Consider the following 20816-nt stretch of genomic DNA (forward strand, 5'->3'; position numbering starts at 1 on the left):
CCCTCTCTCTTAAAACCCACATCCTTTCGTCTTTCCCTCTCCTTCCCTCTTTCCTGAAGAAGCAGCCGTTGGTTGCGAAAACTAGAAATTTTGTGTGTGTGTTATTTTATTGTGCCTGTCTACCAGCGCTTTCCCGCTTGGTAAGTCTTGGAAACATTCCAAGTGGGAAAAATATTTCTAAAAACAAAGTTCATGTGACTTACCTGACTTACCAAACAAAAGTGCTGGCAGGTCGATAGATACACAAACATACACACAAAATTTAAGCTTTCGCAACCAACGGTTGCTTCTTCAGGAAAGAGGGAAGGAGAGGGAAAGACGAAAGGATGAGGGGTTTTAAGGGAGAGGGTAAGGAGTCATCCTCCTACAGGCAAACCGAAAATTAGAACAGCATGCCACCCTCCACCTCAAAAAACTATCCACTCTCCTGGTTTCCCACCTCCGGAAAGGCAACTCACTCACCCTTCACAACCTTTCCAGCAAGCCTCAACCTCCTCTCATTGCACACAAACCCAGTCTCTCTCATCTACTCAATCTCCCACTTCCAGCTCCACTCCCTCCAAAACCTCAAAATTCCAATCAACACAATCTGGAACCACAAAACCCTAATTCAGTAGTTAACCTTTCCTCCAAACCTCTCTCCCAATCCGAAACCTCCGTCCTATCCAAAGGCCTCACCTTCAGCCCCACTCCCAGATTCATCCAAACAGCCCTCGTCAAAGATTTACTGTCCTACACTCGTACTCTCTGCTGGAAATATCACTTTGCCACGAAGAGAAATGATCCTAATCCTACTTCTAATGATCCAACTCCCCAAGACACTATCCAAATTGAACCTTGCCTGGAATAGTTCCGTCCTCTGTCACAGCAGGACACACCTCCTCTTCCTCAAAATCACTCTCTCCAAACCTTCCAGGTATTTCTGACTTCCAGACTTGCCTCTCAATCCTTCTTTAAAAAACCTAAATCCTACTCCCAACATCACCACTGCTGAAGCCCAAGCTACCCTTGATCTGAAGGCTGACCGATCCATCGTCGTTCTTCCGGCGGACAAGGGTTCCACGACCGTGGTACTTGATCGTCGTGAGTATGTGGCTGAGGGACTGCGTCAGCTTTCAGACAACACCACATACAAAGTTGGCCAAGGTAATCCCATTCCTGATGTCCAGGCGGAGCTTCAAGGAATCCTCAGAACAGTAGGCCCCCTACAAAACCTTTCACCTGACTCCATCAACCTCCTGACTCCACCGACACCCCGTACCCCCACCTTCTACCTCCTTCCTAAAATTCACAAACCCAATCATCCAGGCCGCCCCATTGTAGCTGGTTACCAAGCCCCCACAGAACGTATCTCTGCCTACGTAGATCAACACCTTTAACCCATTACATGCAGTCTCCCATCCTTCATCAAAGACACCAACCACTTTCTCGAACGCCTGGAATCCTTACCCCATCTGTTACCCCCGGAAACCATCCTTGTTACCATTGATGCCACTTCCTTATACACAAATATCCCGCACGTCCAGGGCCTCGCTGCGATGGAGCACTTCCTTTCATGCCAATCACCTGCCACCCTACCTAAAACCTCTTTCCTCATTACCTTAGCCAGCTTCATCCTGACCCACAACTTCTCCACTTTTGAAGGCCATACATACCAACAATTAAAGGGAACAGCCATGGGTGCCAGGATGGCCCCCTCGTACACCAACCTATTCATGGGTTGCTTAGAGGAAGCCTTCTTGGTTACCCAGGCCTGTCAACCCAAAGTTTGGTACAGATTTATTGATGACATCTTCATGATCTGCACTCACAGTGAAGAAGAACTCCAGAATTTCCTCTCCAACCTCAACTCCTTTGGTTCCATCAGATTCACCTGGTCCTACTCCAAAACCCATGCCACTTTCCTTGGCGTCAACCTCCATCTGTCCAATGGCCAGCTTCACACGTCTGTCCACATCAAACCCACCAAAAAGCAACAGTACCTCCATTATGACAGCTGCCACCCATTCCACACCAAACGGTCCCTTCCCTACAGCCTAGGTCTTTGTGGCAAACAAATCTGCTCCAGTCCTGAATCCTTGAACCATTACACCAACAACCTGAAAACAGCTTTCGCATCCCGCAACTACCCTCCCGACCTGGTACAGAAGCAAATAACCAGAGCCACTTCCTCATCCCCTCAAACCCAGAACCTCCCACAGAAGAACCCCAAAAGTGTCCCACTTGTGACAGGATACTTTCCAGGACTGGATCAGACTCTGAATGTGGCTCTCCAGCAGGGATACGACTTCCTCAAATCCTGCCCTGAAATGAGATTCATCCTTCATGAAATCCTCCCCACTCCACCAAGAGTGTCTTTCCGCCGTCCACCTAACCTTCGTAACCTCTTAGTTCATCCCTATGAAATTCCCAAACCACCTTCCCTACACTCTGGCTCCTACCTTTGTAACCGCCCCCGGTGTAAAACCTGTCCCATGGACCCTCCCACCACCACCTACTCCAGTCCTGTAACCCAGAAGGTGTACACAATCAAAGTCAGAGCCACGTGTGAAAGCACCCACGTGATTTACCAACTGACCTGCCTACACTGTGAAGCTTTCTATGTGGGAATGACCAGCAACAAACTGTCCATTCGCATGAATGGACACAGGCAGACAGTATTTGTTAGTAATGAGGATCACCCTGTGGCTAAACATGCCTTGGTGCACAGCCAGCACATCGTGGCACAGTGTTATACCGTCAGAGTTATCTGGATACTTCCCACTAACACCAACCTGTCAGAACTCTGGAGATGGGAACTTGCCCTTCAATATATCCTCTCTTCTCGATATCCCCCAGGCCTCAACCTCCGCTAATTTCAAGTTGCCGCCGCTCATACCTCACCTGTCTTTCAACATCTTCTTTGCCTCTGTACTTCCGCCTTGACTGACATCTCTGCCCAAACTCTTTGCCTTTACAAATGTCTGCTTGTGTCTGTGTATATGCGGGTGGATATGTGTGTGTGTGTGCGCGAGTGTATACCTATCCTTTTTTCCGCTCCCGGGATTGGAATGACTCCTTACCCTCTCTGTTAAAACCCACATCCTTTCGTCTTTCCCTCTTTCCTGACGAAGCAACCGTCGGTTGCGAAAGCTTGAATTTTGTGTGTATGTTTGTGTTTAGAGGGAAACACTCCACGTGGGAAAACTATACCTAAAAACAAAGATAATGTAACTTACCAAACGAAAGTGTTGGTATGTTGATAGAGACACAAACACACATACAAAATTCAAGCTATCGCAACCCACAGTTGCTTCGTCAGGAAAGAGGGAAGGAGAGGGAAAGACGAAAGGATGTGCGTTTTAAGGGAGTGAGTAAGGAGTCATTCCAATCCTGGGAGCGGAAAGACTTACCTTAGGGGGAAAAAAGGACAGATATACACTCACGTACACACACACACACACACACACACACACACACACACACACACACACATATCCATCCGCACATATACAGACACATATGTCTGCTTGTGTCTGTATGTGCAGATGGATATGTGTGTGTGTGCGCGAGTGTATACCTGTCCTTTTTTCCCTCTCCTTCCCTCTTTCCTGATGAAGCAACCGTGGGTTGCGAAAGCTGGATATTTGTGTGTGTGTTTTTTATTGTTTCTATCTACCAGCCCTTTCCCGTTTGGTAAGTCACAGCATCTTTTTTAAATATATTTTTCCCATGTGGAATGTTATATGATTTTTTTCCCCATTTCTCGAAACAGATTTTTTGTGCGATGAAACTTTATTGTTTGTAGATCACTTTCTAATTTTTTCTGTGTTTTCCAGAGGGGGGCAACTGTCCGAAATATTTTTTTTTTCTAATTTAACAATAAAATTAAATAGAATTAATTTACAAAAATTTAGTTGGACAGTTCTAACACATTTTCAGAAACTACTTGTTCAAAAGGATATTCAGGGAAAAAAGCTGTCAGCATACCATTTTTAGTATAAAAACTGAAGCCAATTTTCAAATTTTTACTGTTTTCTTTGCATCGAACTTTTAGCAATTGCTACCAGCAGAATGTATATAAATCAATAAAAATTGGCAAAAGTTCATGATATTAGATACAAAAGCAGTACACAAAATCTCAGTTGACAACTAGATAATGGGTATCATGGCCTGGATGAACTTGCCATGGACTGACCCTGCCACCTCCCTTTACACTAATGTCCTAATACCCATGGTCTTATGGCTATTGAACACTACCTTTTTCAACATCTGATAGATTCCAAAGCAACAACCTCCTTCCTAGTCGCAATGACTAACTGTGTCCCCACCCGCAATTACTTCTCCTTGAAAGGCATTACCTACAAACAAATCCAGCAGACGGCTATGGGCACCAGTGTGGCAAAATCCTACGCCAACCTATTCATGGGCCATCTGGAGGAATCCTTCCTAAACACCCAGAATCCCAAACCCCTCACCTATTTTAGCCTCATTGATGACATCTTCATGATCTGGGTCGACGGTGAGGACACCGCATCCTCATCCTTCAGAACCTCAACACCTTGTCCACCATTTGCTTCACCTGATCTTGCTCAACCCATCAAGCCACCTTGCTCGATGTTGATCTTCACCTCAAAGATGGCTATATCAGCACCTCTGTCCATATCAAACCTACCAACCACCAGCAGTACCTCCACTTCGACAGTTGCCACCCATTCCATACCAAGAAGCATCTTCCATACCACCTAGCCACCCATGACCATCACATCTGTAGTGACAAGCGATTTTTCTCGAAATATAACGAGGGTCTCGCTGAGGCCTTTACAGATAGTAATTACCTTCCCAACCTTGTACAAAAACAGATCTGCCATGCCTTATCTTTCCAGTCACCCACCACCTCCCAAAGTCTCACTGTCCTGCCACAGAGAAACATACCCCCCATGACTCAGCACCAACCAGGACTGGAGCAACTGAATCACATTCTCTGTCATGATTTCGACTGCCTCTCATTGTGCTCTGAAATGAGAAATGTCATACGCACTATCTTTCCCACCCCTTTTATAGTGGTTTTTCCACTGCCTACTGAACCTACGCAATATCCTCGTCCATCCCTACACAATCCCTGCTCCCAACCCCTTGCCTCACGGATCATATCCCTGTAATAGACCTAAATGCGAGACCTGTTCCATACATCCTCCCAACAGTATCTACTCCAGTCCGGTCACAAACATCACCTATGCCATCATAGGCAGGTCTACCTGTGAAACCAGTCATGTGATTCACAAGCTAAGCTGGAATCACTGTGCTGCATTCTATGAGGGCATGCCAACCAACAAGCTGTCTGTCTGCATGAATGGCCACCAACAAAATGAAGGCAAGAAACAGCTGGACTACTCTGCTTTTGATTTGAATTCTGGAATATTTGATTAATCTTCTTTTGTGAAGGAATTTAGAAAAATCTTATTCAGTAATTCTGCTTTAATGGCACTGTCATCAAAAACATCACCATAGTTATAGTGAGATGAAGGTATTGATTGCGTCTTCCCACTTAATTTATCTATGAACAGTATCTCTTTGGGTTTTCTGCCAGATTTCGAGACTGAAGTTTGTACTCAATTTTGAGCTTCTGTAAAACTTTGCCAACTTTGCAAGCGTTTGAATTTGGCATGCTTTTTTTGTTGCATCTGCAATAGTGTTCTGACCTGTTTTGTGTATCACGAGGGATCAGAACCATCTCTTATTAATTTATTTGGTATATATCTCTCAATTGCCATCAATACTATTTCTTTGAATTTAAACCACAACTGGGCTAAGCTTACATAGTCAGATCGGAAGGAGTGTAATCTCTCTCGTAGAAAGGTGATAAGTAAATTTTTATCTGCTTTTTTTTAAGTAGGTGGATTTAGCATTTATTTTGGGTGGTTTTGGATGTTAAGGTATTCAGTCTAGCTAAAACAACCTTGTGGTCTCTAATTCCTGTACCTGTCGTAATGCTGCCTATTTGGTCAGGATTGTTTGCTCCTCAGAGGTAGAGTATGTTTTTGCAACCATTTATACATTGAGTGGGCTGCTGAACTAGTTGTTCAAAATAATTGTCTGAGAAGGCACGTAATACAATTTCAAACATTGTTTTATGTCTATCACTGACTTTACACATGTATTTTCGCCAACACATTGACGGTAGATTGAAGTCACTACCAATTATAATAATATAAGTGGGGTGCCTATTTCATATATGTTAGGTCTGTTCAAAAAAATTGGGAACTTTGTCCACAAATTTTTTCTGCACTTACCTTTTACTTATTGTGCACGGTCTCCTTCGAAATACTATCTTCCATAGTTGATATATCTCTCCCATAGATGTTTCCATTTCTAGAAGCGGTCTTGGAATGCTTCTTGCTGGATTGCGCAAAGTGCCGTCTGCGAATTTTCTTTTACTCGTCTGTTGCAAATCTTCATTCTTTCAGAAGGGTTTTCTATTGTGGAAATAAAAAGAACTGTCCCCAGTGGCCAGGTCTGGAGAGTATGGAGGATGAGGCAGCACAGTGATTTGGTTTTTTGTGCAGTAGTCATGCACCAACAGGGATGAATGTGCGTGTCCATTATCGTGATGGAAGAGCCATGAATTGTCTTGTCACATTTCAGGACATTTCCTTCTGCCATTTTGTTGCAGGTGTTACAGCATGTCCTAATAGCACCATTGATTAACAGTTTCTCCCTGTGGCCTGGTTTCATGATGAACTAATCCTTTAAAGTCAAAGAAAATTGTTAGCATGGCTTTTAAATTTGACCTGAACTGACAAGTTTACTTTGGTCTTGGAGAACCTTTCCTAACCTTTTGTGAAGATTGAATCATGGTCTCAACATCATAACTGTAGAGCCATGTCTCATCACAAGTTATGATTCTCTTAAGGAACATCTCATTCTCATTTGTGCAATCCGAAAGCTCTTCACAGATTGTGAGGCAAAGGTCTTTCTGATGTTGACTTATGAGCCATGGGATGAACTTGCAGGATTTAATGACGTCATCCAACTTAAATGTTATATTCGTCTGCAGTCTTTCGGTAAGTCATTCTTCATTTGGCATGCACAATTTTGTTGACGTTCCTGACATCATCAGTTTAATGCAGATGAATTGCTCCTCTAACTCTATCATCTCGAAATTTGCAAATTGTGTGCCACAACATTCTACTCAATATGGCACTGAACAATAATTTACTGATATACAATAGTGAAACTTTCAGCAGTTACACTGTAATCACAGGCCTGTGCAGGGATGCTAACTGCATTTCACTCCTCTTCACCATTGGTACGGAATTACGAGTGCTCCAGAACTTTTTGAATAGACCTACTGTGACACTTAAGTTTCCTTTGAACTATTCAGCAGCTGTATCATCTGAGTCGGGTGGTGGGGGGTATTGGTAAGAGGAACCAATTATTAATTTATTCCAGTTATTAAGTATAATCTCTACCCATACTAACTCACAGGAACTATCTATTTTACTACCAGAACAACAGTAAACACTCCACCACCAACTGTATTTAACCTGTCCTTCCTGAACACAGCTAGATCCTTTGTAAAAACTTCAGGTGAACTTATTTCTGGCCTCAGCCAGCTTTCTGCACACACAACAATTCGAGATTCATTGGAGTTCTGGTTCTTTTCCAACACAGCTACGATAGTTTACAGTTACAGTTTTGAATGTTCATATGTCTACCCTCTTCCTCTGTTGGTCCTGCACCCTTTGAAACTGAAGCCCATTCTGCACATTCCTGAGACATTCTAACCTAAAAAATCACAAAGTTCACTCCACATAGCCCCCACTACCCATGTAGCTGCTTCCTGTGTGTACTGGGCTCCTGATGAATTTAGCAGAACCCAGAAATCCACCAGCCAATGGCACAAGTTGAGGAATCTGCAACCTATACGGTTGCAGAACCATCTGAACCTCTGATTCAGGCACTCCACTCGGCTCTGTATCAAAGGACCACAGTCGGTTCCATTGACAATGCTGCAGATTGTGAGCACCACCTTCAGCTCTTAACGAAGACTGTGGCAATTTTTACTACTTCAGCTAGCCACCCGAAACCAGAGAGAATCTCTTCAGATTCAAAGCGACACACATCATTAGTTCCGACATAAGCCACCACCTGTAGTTGGCTGCACCCTGGGCTCCTTGTGGCATTCAGAAGCACCCATTCCACATCTGGAGTGACTCCTCCCGGTATGTATACAGAATGCACATCGGATTCCTTCCACTTTTTCGGTGCCATATCCATAAGGACCTCATTACATGCCTAACATTGGAGCTCCCACTTACCAGTAATCTCACCGTCTGTGGATACCCAGACGTTGCAGGCCAAGAGGATTCTTTTGAAATGGGCCAAGGGACTTCTCTGGCTCAGGGACTTTGTCGGCCACGGTTAGTGTCCAAAACCTGTTCGTCAGACGGAATGGGGGGCCCTCCATTTGGTCCCTCGGAAAATCTTTCGCTAAAGGCGTGTGCGGGCAGTACTTAAGAAGGCCACAATAATGGATTGATAGGGAGACATGTGGGTCATGCTGGACATCCTTTGGATTACCTTGTCAGGGCCTCCTCTCAGTGATGCCCATTGGCAACAGCCTCAAGCTGCATGGCCAAGCCAGTACCGCCTGGAGCTGTGAGCAAGGGTCACCATCTCGGCTCACATCTGAACACTGCAATCACAGTGCCTATCCATACTAAAGATGGCCTGGTAAATACACAAAAATGCACAAAATATAGGAGTTGATGCTAAAGAACACTGACGCAATTTAAAATGAGTCACTTCTTATGAGAAGCTGTGTCAACTCACAGTACTATGATGGGCTGCTGCTCCTGCTATGCAACACGACAAATGCGGTTAAAAGTTAAAAATAAATTGCTAACTGCAGAAGTTAATTACATGAGTGTGAATCAGATATAAACTGGAATTTTTGGTTTATATGCCTTATTGTAAATGGAGAGTGGCACAGGCCCAGGTCATTGTTGCTTTCGTTTCCAGTGATTGTTCAGAGTGTCAGAGCAAGAGGTAGCATCATCTGTGTGCATTGTGTTGTAATCAAGTTTCTGACAACAGAGGGCATACACCCATCTGAAATTTTGAGAGGACTTGTGGCATTGTTCGGAGACAACACCCTTAGAAAGGCTCAGGTGTATGTATGGCAGAAACAGTTTTTATGAGAATGATAAAGAGTTGAGAATGCAGTTCACCAACATTGCTCAAGGACCAGTGCAACTGATGATCCAGCTTATTGAAGACTATCATCAAATAACAGTTGGTGAAATTTATACTGAGGTTGGCCTGAACTATGGCAGTGCTCAGGCGATCATTATTGACAACCTTGGATTTCGAAAAGTGCCAGCAAGATGGGTGCCTTGTCTTCCCACTGCAGAGCTGTCCAAACTCGAAAAAAATTTCAGGAATTGTTCTGGACCACACCTGGAACGTCCTCCCTACAGTTTGGATGTATAGCCCTGTGATCTTCAATTGTTTGGACCAGTAAAGAGAGCAGTTGGAAAGGATAGAATTGACAATGGTGGCTGTCCAACTGTATATGCCCATCTGGCTGCTGTCTCAGTCATGTTTGTTTTATGAAAATGTGATCAAGAAACTTTCTATATGCTGGGGGAAATGTGTGTCCCCTTTTGAGAGACTATATAGAAAAATAGGTTCATTTATATGATTTTTTCTGAAGCTTAAATAAACTTTTAAAAACAATATTCTGATTTACATTTGATTCAGCTTCATGAGAGAGAGAGAGAGAGAGAGAGAGAGAGAGAGAGAGAGAGAGAGAGAGGGAGAGAGAGGGAGGGAGAGACTTGACTTCTGAAATTTTCCCAGAATATTTCTTCTTCCAGTAATTTTAAGGTCTGCAGTTGGATCCCATCAACATTCTGCCACAATATTTGAGCCCAGACATGTCCGGCCTTAGTCAGGCGAGTGGATGAAGTACTTTGTCTACTCACCTGAGGATGGCCGGACGTCTCTGGGCTGAAATATCATGGCAGAATGTTCATGGGATCCGGCTGCAGACCTGAAAATTACTGGAAAAAGAGAGATACTTGCTGGATCATGATATAATAGCCAGAACTTGGTTGTAGGTAAATGGTAAGGTTGCTTTATACACTGACATTTCCATAGCTATTGTATCTCCACATTTTAAAGTTAACTACCAGCAGTTTGTTTTTGCAGACCAAAACTTTGGCCTTAAGAGGTGAAAGCCCAATAAAAGCCAAAATTTTGTTAGTTGTTATGTTTAGTCTTCCACACAAAATTAAAATACCAACGAAAAAAATGAGTTTTAAAAATGTGATTGTATACATAAAGAAAAACTACTCACCAATTGGTGGCAGGAGAAAATACATATAGAAGTTAAGTAAATGTGAAAGCTTTTGCAGCCAATGGCTCCTTCGTAATGCAGAAGGGTTGAAGGGAAAGGAGGAGGGAAGAAGGAAAAGGACTGGCAAGGTTTAAGAAATGGGAAGAATTATGGAAATGTCGCCGAGAACCCTGAGTCAGGGAAGACCTTATGGGGCAGGATGAGAAGGAAAGGCTGACAACTGTGGACTGCAGGGGATGAGATTTGACAATGTGAGAGTTTAAAGGTGGAAGATAGGGTTATAAGCAAAACAGAGATTACTGCCAAAACATCTTGCAAGAGATAGTATGAGTGGAAAGGTAAGTGTGTTATATGTGGTAGAGGTGAGGGGGTGGAGAAAAATAGATAGGTCAGAAAATAAAACATATAGAAAACTGAAAGGGAGTGAAAAAAGAAATGGTTGCTGGGAAGGAATGTTGAGACCAAAAAAATTGACATAAATTAAGGTCAGGTGGGTGCCAAGAAACGAGGACATATTGCAATGCCAGTTTCCACCTATGAAGATCTGATAAACATGTCTGGAGGAACAATCCAGGCAGCATGTGTGGTGAAACGGGCACCAAAGCCACAACTGTTGTGTTGTAGAGCATTCTCTGCAACAGGATATTGTGTGTTGTCAGTATACACCCTCTGCCGATGCCCATGTATCCTAACTGATAACTTTTTGGTAGTCATACCAATATAAAAGGCCGAACAGTGTTCACATAATAGCTATTATATGATATGTGTCATTTCACAGGTGGCACTCCCTTTGATAGTGTATGTTTTATCAGTTACAGGGGTAGTATGGATGATGATAGGAGGGTGCATAGGGCAAGTCTTATAATGTGTACTGTCACACAGAGGTAGGAGCCAATGCAGTCCCCAGTAATCTGTTTTTCCTTCTTATCCCATCTTTCAACTCTCCCCTGACCCAGGGTTCTGAGCGATGGTTTCTGTAATTATACCCATTTCCTAAACCTCGCTGGTTCTTTTCCTTCATCCCTCTTTTTCCCCTTCAACTCTTCTGCCAGACAAAGGAACCACTGGCTCTGGAAGCTTGTCCATTTCCTTAACTTTCGGATATGTTTTCTCGTGCTGTCACTTGGAGAGTAGATTTAAAACATCTATCCAAGTACACAACATTAAAAAATATCTTGGGGATCACTGCATTATAGTTATCAGATTTAGAACTCGTCGATAGAGTGAACTATGTTGCCTGCAATATACAGTTAAGTTATCCACTGTCTGACATCAAGAATCATAAAGAAATTGTAGAAGCTGTAAAATATCCAGACCACCAGAAGTGTGATAAAAATGTGAAATAATGTGTTGCAGCACTTGATGGATATGGCTATATCCAAGATGACCAGAAAAGCATTATGATCCATTATGACAGCAAATATGAGGATGTCCCTGGAAAAGATGTGTTGACCAATGAGGAGCCAGAATATGCCAAGAGGCATGATGAAATAAATTGAAGCTGCATGGTAGGTAAGGCACTAACCTCACATTCACGGGGAGAAAGTTCAAATCTCTATCCGGTTATCCAGATATAGGACTTCTGTGGTTTCATTTAATCATTTGAGGCAAATGCTGAGATGGTTTCTTTTAAAATGTGAAGGAAAATTTCCTGTCCCAGCTTCATCCATTGTGCTAAGCTCCTGCAGTAGCTGTCAGAGCTGTACATTCCTGGAGTCAGAAAGTTAATAGTGACTGGTGCATAGTACATGGTAGTGTAATTGGACAATACACAAGCGCACCTTATGAAACACGAGGTCACATGACTCAGATGACACTGAGCCAGTTGTGGCAGAATATCATAATGACTGCTGCAAACTCTACAATTCTGTAAAGATAACGTACCTTCGAGTTGAAAAATATGATAGGTGACTGAGATTGTGGACTGAGCTGCCAGCATAATTAGCAGCAATAGATAAAGACTTCCACTGCCTTGGCTGCCAATGGTAGCTGACCTACAGGTGGCAGCACTCGTGACTCTGCCCCATCAGGAAAAGCAGCAAATGTAGTGGATGAAGACACACAAGGCACGGTGTTGCCTCTGCCACCAGTGGGTACCACAGGAACAGTAATATGGTTCCATGCTGACGCTTTATTGGTATTTCTGTAAACGGTGGATACATGAGTGACGAAAGGCAAAATAAAACTAAGTGAATGAAATTCCTTAAGAGCAGCATGAAACTCACAAAATGGCTCAAAATAAGAAACAGGAGTCAGGGAGACCGTAAATGAGGAACCTCACATGAAAGATTGAAAGGCCAAGGTTGAAGTGGTACAGCCATCTGAGGAGAGATGTGATCATCAAGGAGGGTATCAAAGATGCTGCATAAAATGAAAGTAGAAGCTAAGAGGAGGGCCTTGGGGCGAGTAGCTGAAGGGAGTGGAGGTGATAGTGCAAAAGCAATGGAAAGACTGGACAAATGTAGACCCAAAGAGATAGGTTAAAGGCTGAGGAAAATTGAAAAGCTTTGGTTGTACACAGATGCCACTTGAGGCGGGAAAGTTGTAAAGCTGGTAGTGATAATGAAGAGATGAACAAAATTTTCTGACTATTATTACTGAAAATAATGGCATTATGGAAGTAATGCCAGATAAGGTGTATAAGGTATATAACTGAAGAGAATGTGCTAGGAAATGATGGTGTTTCAATAGAAATTGTTGAACATGGGGGCAACGTGATAAAAAATAAATGTACAAATTGTTTACAGGTTATCTCTAATTCTGCAAGCTTGAACAGTGATGTAATTGTTGTATTTCAGATTAAAGGAAACAGACCAGAAAAATGGACTGTAGACCTGTCAGTCTAATAACCATCAATTTGTCAGATATAGGGAGAAAAAATGAGTTTAATATAAAAAAGGAGGAGGAGGCTTTGATTGCATGTAGCACAATTGACCATTTATAACTGGTGAATGGAGAAATGCATGTTGATTACCACTTTGACTGGGAGTCATAGATGTTGAGGAAGCTTGTAATTCCATTTTAAGAAAATCTGTACTGAGTGGCCATGTGATAACAAAACATTGGTTCAACTGATTTTAAAATATTGGAGATTTTGTACATAAATGCTACTGGATTCATTAGATTTAATGAGAATAGTGGAAAAGAAAAGAGGAATAAGGGAAGGATGTTCCATGCAACATAATTATTCCCAGCTGCCCTAGAGGAAGTTACAGGTCCATAAATTGGGAAAGATGAGGAGAATTAGGTATTAACCCTCTCAAAAACAAAGGAGAGGGGGGGGGTGTACTTTACATCCACGTTTTGAAAATATTGTAATCTAGTCAATTACTTTATATAGTAAAATGTTTTTTTTTTTTTTTTTTTAAATGAATTCCGCTACCAGATTCCATAAATGTTGTAAATTTTTTAAAAGTAAACCTAACCCAAAAATTTAATACTTAGTTGCAGATCTCACTTCTGCCAGCGAATGTAATATTCAATATTTCCAGATTCAGGACCTTACACACCAATATCTTTTTACTAGTATGTTGTGAATAAAGGGCAACAACAATTAACAAAATTTACATTTTATAAATTCTTGTTTTAGGTTGGGTGTGATGTTCCTCCAAGCTGGTAAAGTATGTTATTGAAAGTGCCTTGATATTGTCAAGTGTGTGCCAAAAGATATTTCCAGGTTTTGGCCCTACTTACACATCAGTATCTATTAAGAAAATTTGTTTATTAACAAGTCAACAAAAATTAATGAATTTTGTTTTTTTTAATGTTTCTAGGGTGTGGGTGACATAAATACCCCCCTTGTGTGAAGAAAAATGTGTTGGTATTGCTAGATTAATAGACCATATATGAACCGCCTTCATGTTGTGGATGATGTTGGCTGTCTCTCTCTCATGGAGATAAACTTCAACTGGTTATGGAAGAACTTAATAGACTTATCTTGAAAGTAGACCTGGAAATCAATTATAATAACTCTAAAATAATGTATAACTACCTCATTGAAAAGATAGTTTAAATTAACAAGGAAGACATAGTCAGTTGATAGGTTTTTTGTATTTAACACAATAGGATATAACAGCTGGATGGAAAGGAAATTAAATAAACAGAAGAGTCAAAATGGCCTTGAGTGTTTTTGGTAAAGTAAATAATGTTTAGACAAAAGCTTACAGTGCATCTGATATTGAAAGTTTGTGATCTGTATGTACAACCAATTTTGTCTTAATACTGTCAGATGTTAGATTTTACGTGAAAAACATTAAAAAGAATAAAATGAGGGTAGGTTACTGAGAAACATGTGAATTACTGTGAGAGGTAAAAGACAGGCAAGTTGATCATGAAATAATACGAATAACAATAAATAATTATGACTGATGAAAATAAGTGGTGGTTAGCAAGATGTGTAGTCATGTGATAGGATGATAGGTGCGCCAAGTAAGTTCAGTGCTGGATTCCAAGAGATAGAAAAAGTTTGAGATTTCAATGTAACAGGAGCTGGGATGATAACATTAGAAAACCTGCAGTAATAACATAGATGTATTTGGCTGAACACCAAACTGCATGGAAAAGTCTAGAGGAAGCATTATTCATTAGTCCATGTTGATGTTGATCAATGGAAACAAACACGAGAAAATGAGTCCATATGTTTCATTTGCATATAATGCCAAAAATTGATTAGTTATTAACCCATATTCTATATGATCTCACTTAAAAGGTCTCAGATGAGTGCAAGATACAAATTTGCCATTGTATTCCTTACCCCATTTGTAACGTATGCTGTTATCATTCCATTGTTAATGGAGGACATGTGCATATTGTTTCTTCATGAGGCACATAGCAATAGAGCCATCTTTACTGCAAAAACTGCTCTCACTATGCACCTCCTCCCAGACATTTTTCTGATGGCAGATTATAATCTTCAAAAATGTATTTTGTAGTTTTTCAATTTCTGAATGCTGCACAGTCCAGGAGTTTGTATCATGGACTCAGAATCCTGACATTGAAGATAACATGCAAAGTAACTACATGAACTTGTCCAACTGCCAGGCCAAAAATATTCTTAAACATGATATAACTTAATACCACTGAACTTCTGACTGACTCCACTCTATAGCACTGAACACCACAATATACAGAGGGGGAGGGAAGACTATGTTTTCTTGTATGCATCATCCTGTTGTATTCTGTTCAAGGGTTTTGAATAAAATGAACATTATTTTACTACTCAGTCCATCTTTTATGTTCTTTGATTTCTTCCTTGTTTTCCTTAATTGCAGGAAAAAAAAGTTGTGAAGTTTCTTGCTTTTCATTCATTTCTGGGTTCTTGTAAAGCCTGTTATATTATGTGCTTGATTGTGTAATATAAAGTATTGGTTTCTGTAGTGAATTTTAATGATTTATAATTGTCTATCTTCAGGGCAAGTTGTGAACATCATTCGCGAGTCAGCCACATCCCGAGCGCAGAGCCAGGGCCGTGTTTTGACATCTCATATAACAATACCTGCATCATACAGTTCAGGAATTACATTGGTTATCAGCAGAGAATCTCCTTTCTATGAAGAACTGAAAAATTCACCTTCCTCACACTTTTATGCTTGATGTCTCCTCCCAGGTGAAGTGTACAGATTATACATTTACATTGTGGAACATGTGTAAAACAAATTATTTTCAGAGTACAACTTCCTTTTTTATTTAGTGCTAGATATAATGTAAAAAGGCATTAAGCATGCTTTATATTCTATGTTATATGATTTTTTAAAGTTTTGTTTTGTGGCAAATTTTGATATTGGATGAAGATGTGAAAATGTATTTGGAGGTGGCACATAAAGCTCATCTTGCTGAAACCCAAGCCTATCAACCTGTAGGCAACCGTACCAATTTTCTGTTTTGTTCACTTTCTCAGCAATTTGCAGTTGCGTCTAGTCTTATTGTGTTGGAATAGTTTAATTATCACATATATAAATTTTTCTTTTGTTTTTCCTTATGACAAATACAGAGCATTCCTAATTATCCCTTTTGACTCAGGATGCTGGTTAACATGAAATACCCAACTCTGTTCATAAAATAACTGTTTATTTTCTTGTAATTACTTGCTGTACTGTCAAGGAAATGTGTTTTATGTGAGGGCAAACTATCTTGGTTGTAAATCATCTTCCTCTTTGCGTTAAAGTGTCTTACGTTCCTTCCCCCCCTTCCCCACAAAGGTTTGCCTAGTTGTGATTCATGATGTTAATGTGACAACCAGTGATATTTATTCTTCTATTCTCTCATACGATATAGTAAACATTTGGAATTGGCCTTTTGACTCCAAAGCTTACCCCTACCCAATACAATTTTTCTGCTAAACATGCTCTCCAGCCTTCTTGAATTTGGATGGGAAATAGGTTACCTGCAATTATGTGGCTGATTGCTGTGACAAAGGCATAAATATTGGTTAATTTGTAGCTTTTAAAATCTATTGCCAGTTACATAAAATAATAACTTATTTTTGTTCTTTTTGAGTGGAAACTTATCAAAGAAGTGAAGGGTGAAATCACACTTCGTCTTGCATGTTTCACATCAGAAAATGGTTCCTCTCCTTCAGCCTCTTTTAATGTCTTTTGCTAAAAGACATACAGCCCTTTGTTGACTCATTTTCATTTGGAGTTATAAATGATGTCAGAAGATGACAGTCTTCCTCTCTTTCCTCAATTCCTTTTCATAACATTCCCCACAAGCTGAGTGATGAGATTACTCTTATAAGAAGAAGGGCTCTCTCCTGTCTTCTTCATATCTTATGAATAAAGGATATAGCTGTTCACAACTACAACTTCCATAAATTATAGGAACATTTTTTCCACCATTTGTAGTACCTCCATGTAAACACATAACATCCACAGTTCTACCGAGTCTTCCAGTTCCCTTGATCTGTGACAGGAGAAACTAAATGCAGTGTCCAAAATATTGGGGAAATTGGGTAGCCAATATTTGGTACAATGGTCAAGTAATTGTACCTTCAAATTCAGAGCTATGTTCATTATTACACAAAAGAATGGCAATTTTTTCTAGTAAACATCTTCCTGTGAGTGAATATTTTGTTGATGGCATCATCTTCAATATTTTTTCCACTGGGTATGTACAGGTCACAATCTGTTTTGCTACTAATTTTCTCATTGTATGAAAACTAGAAATTTTTGAGCTCTGTTGTTTGAACGCTTTGAGAAAGCCTGAATCTTTGTTGGCTGACAAGATCAGGAACTTGATTATGTCATAATAAACCTTTCAGTTACATGCACTGTTGTCGCTTTCTTCTCCATCGCTCACTGCAGACAAGGGGGGAAAAAAGTTTTTCATCTTCAGCATCTTCCAAATGCCACAGCATGTGGCACTTACAAACATTGTTAATACATATCATTTTTATACAAGGAAGAACCATGGAATAAAGACACAGTGACCACTTACACGCATCAAAACCTGTCACGCTGTGAAATAGTGTGTGCTATTTGCTCTATGGAAGCAGAAAATTATTATATCAGATGACATCCAACACTTGGTTGGAAAGGGGGAAAACTTTACCCAGGAGAACTTATGTCAAATAGCCACCACCATACTTGTTTTATCACATGTTTCCACTTGGTGAACACAAGAATGCCTGCAACTTGCCCACATCTTTTATTGAAATATTTTTCTTGACCTTATCCCATATTCTGATCTTCATGCGTTCTTTAAGAATTTATAGGAAGAAATCAACATCTAATAGCAAAGTATTGTACTTCAGAGTCTGTAGCCATTAGTATTACTAGTAGAACACATCTTTGTTACACCCAGTTATTGCGACTTTCAGTATTCTGCTGCTGACTATTGAAGTGTCATGTTTTAGTTGTTGTCAAAACTCCCGTCATCTGTTTCCTGTTTCATTTCCAGTTATTGTTGCCAGAGTATTGATGGACCATAAAAGTCTCACTCTATTTTGTACAAGGTTTTTTCTGTTTAGTGTTTACACAAATTTATTCATTTTCCGATAATCAGTAATGGCTTTGTACCTAACTTTGCTCTGTGATTAAAATGTACATAGAATATCAAATCTGTTGCTATGGTGCAATGGACAACCACTGGCCTGTCAATTCATTTGAGCTCTAGCAAAGATAATTTGATAATGAGATATTACCTATTATTTAACATGCTCTATATATATATCCTTGGCCGCATTTAATAGCTCCAGCTGTTGTTTGAGTGTAACCATTTTCCAGAGCTGACATTTGGCAAAGACTGAACCCATTCTCCAGAGCAAAACAGATCCTTATTTTCTGCCTGCTGTTATCAATAAAGTTCTGTAGTTAGAATAAGTACTTGCATGCATAGAAAGTTTACAAGAAGTGTGTGAAAGTTGTGTTAACAGAATTGACCAAATGCTTGGTACTCTTATGTTAGAAAAAAAAATTTATTGCCCATTCTGTCTGAAAAAATAGTCATCTGATATGCAAATAATAAATATTAATGTCTGTGAAAGATCAAAAGAGAAAGGTTGCTTCAGTGAGAATAACAGAAAAAAACACAGTTCAGAAATTGAATAATTTATTCCACAGAAAGGAAACTATGCCAAGCATACAATCCAAAACTAATATTAACTGGATATCTGAAGTTGTTTACAAACTGTATATTTCATCCACAGACATAGTTTCCAGCATTTCCATTCTGAATTAAATTATATAAGTAAAATGAGAAAGAGAGCTATAACATTAACTTAAATGTAGATGAAAAGGTTGTACTTGCAACAAATTAAAGGTCAGTGAAATTCAGCAGGAAGACATTTGTATAATTTAATCAGGATTTAAGATACTAATGTTTTTGACCAAGTATAATGAAGAAAGAAAAGTAGAAAGGAAAATTTGAGGTTAGGATTGCATCTCATATTGAAGTGAGAATGTAAATGGTTATTTATGTTACACTTCTCAGCAAGAGACAGCCCTGCTCTTGTCTGCTGTGTACTATCATTCTTTCTCTTTGTACTTACGAAAGGAAGCTTTGTATCCCGTGAACTTTTCTTTTAATATTTCATCTGTTATTAATACCTTCTAGATATTGCTCTTGTCAGTGTTATTAGTAGTTTCACTGTCAGAGAAATGAGTGAGATACCTTCTTGGAGAAGCTGTTGTGGAGTGGAAAATGATGGGCAGAAAATGCTATTTCATATGCTCGCAAAGGCTCATTATATTACAGTATTCCTGAATTATCTAATTAGCTGTGTTTACAGGTGAGATACTGATAAGTTAAAGATAATATAAGTAATCTTTTGGCTTTTATTTAAGTGAAAGATTTTGGGAAAGTTGTCTATAAAAGTTTTTTTCCTTACCTATGACTCCTTATCACACTTCAAAGTTTAAGTTTTATCACCTTGTGAGAGGCAGCTGACTCAAATTCATGGAAGCTTTGCTCTTGGAGATTCTTTTAAATGCATGTCTTGTTTTGTTATAGTATAAAGAATCATCAATTACTTTGTGTATCAAATTATTGTGAGGAAGTAAATAAACAGTAGATACTGGTTGCAGGAAAACCAGATGCTAATAATGCTTGTTTACAGAAAGTGGCTAATTCTGCTATTTGATGTTGTATTTTGTGCAAAGTATGAAGATAAAATGTTGTTGCTGTACATCTGTTGTGAAACAAGATACGAACATCTATTTTCTCCTTTTAATTGCCAAATAGTTTTGATTTGAGTCAATGGTATGCGACAAATAATTGGAAAAAAATAGAGTGTGAACGGCAGTTGTTTATGTGCCATGAGATTGTAATTTTGACTGAAATCATATCATGTAAGTTTTTGTGTATATATTTTAAAATGCTTATACAAGATTATAAAATGAAAGCACAAGTTAAATGTAGTCTTATATATTTTAGAAAGAAAATTTGCTTTTATACCAAAGAACCAGAGGATGGCAACACCTTGTAGTTTGTAGATATGATGTTACTGCTGCCATTGCATATACCAAACATATATTATATTGAATGATGATGAAATAAATGTGTCATAAAATTGTACTGGCTATACTTTCGAAGACTTGAATCTAAAAACTGTATTTGCTTGAAAATATCTTCTTTGAGAGCAGCTACTAATCATATGCAAAGTCAGAGTGAAGATGGAGGTAAATAAAATTATTGCTTTGTTATAGATACAAAATAAAATATCATGCATATGAGAATGAACGATTTGTTATTGTGTCACTGTCTGCAATTATTCCTCTCTGTCACATTTCAGGACCATATTCTCCATATAATAGCACAATTTCCTTAGAAACCTGGAAGCTTTCTGTTGATAGTTGCCGTTCGTATTACTCTCAGATGATGAAAAATTGAATTTTTTATATTAGTTGTCCTGGAATGTATAATTTAGATGGGCAAGTTGTGACTGACTATCATATACTTGAATCCAGGCTTGAAGCTGCAGCTGTTTGATGATTTTAAAGGGCCAGTGACATCACAGAAATGTATACCATACAAGTCA

At 39.7% G+C, this 20816-nt stretch overlaps 1 protein-coding gene across 1 annotated transcript in view; it reads left to right on the plus strand.

The window, feature by feature from the left end:
• Nucleotides 1-20518, plus strand: part of LOC126272570 (uncharacterized) — a 90118-nt gene extending 69600 nt beyond the window's left edge. Inside the window, exon 5 of the mRNA XM_049975493.1 lies at nucleotides 15753-20518. Coding sequence (XP_049831450.1) covers nucleotides 15753-15934 — 182 coding nt within the window. The 3' untranslated portion in view covers nucleotides 15935-20518. The remainder of the gene's footprint in view (nucleotides 1-15752) is intronic.
• The last annotated feature ends 298 nt before the right edge of the window (nucleotides 20519-20816 follow it).

The sequence above is a fragment of the Schistocerca gregaria genome, chromosome 5 (genome assembly GCF_023897955.1).
Source record: "Schistocerca gregaria isolate iqSchGreg1 chromosome 5, iqSchGreg1.2, whole genome shotgun sequence".
Taxonomy (NCBI): domain Eukaryota; kingdom Metazoa; phylum Arthropoda; class Insecta; order Orthoptera; family Acrididae; genus Schistocerca; species Schistocerca gregaria.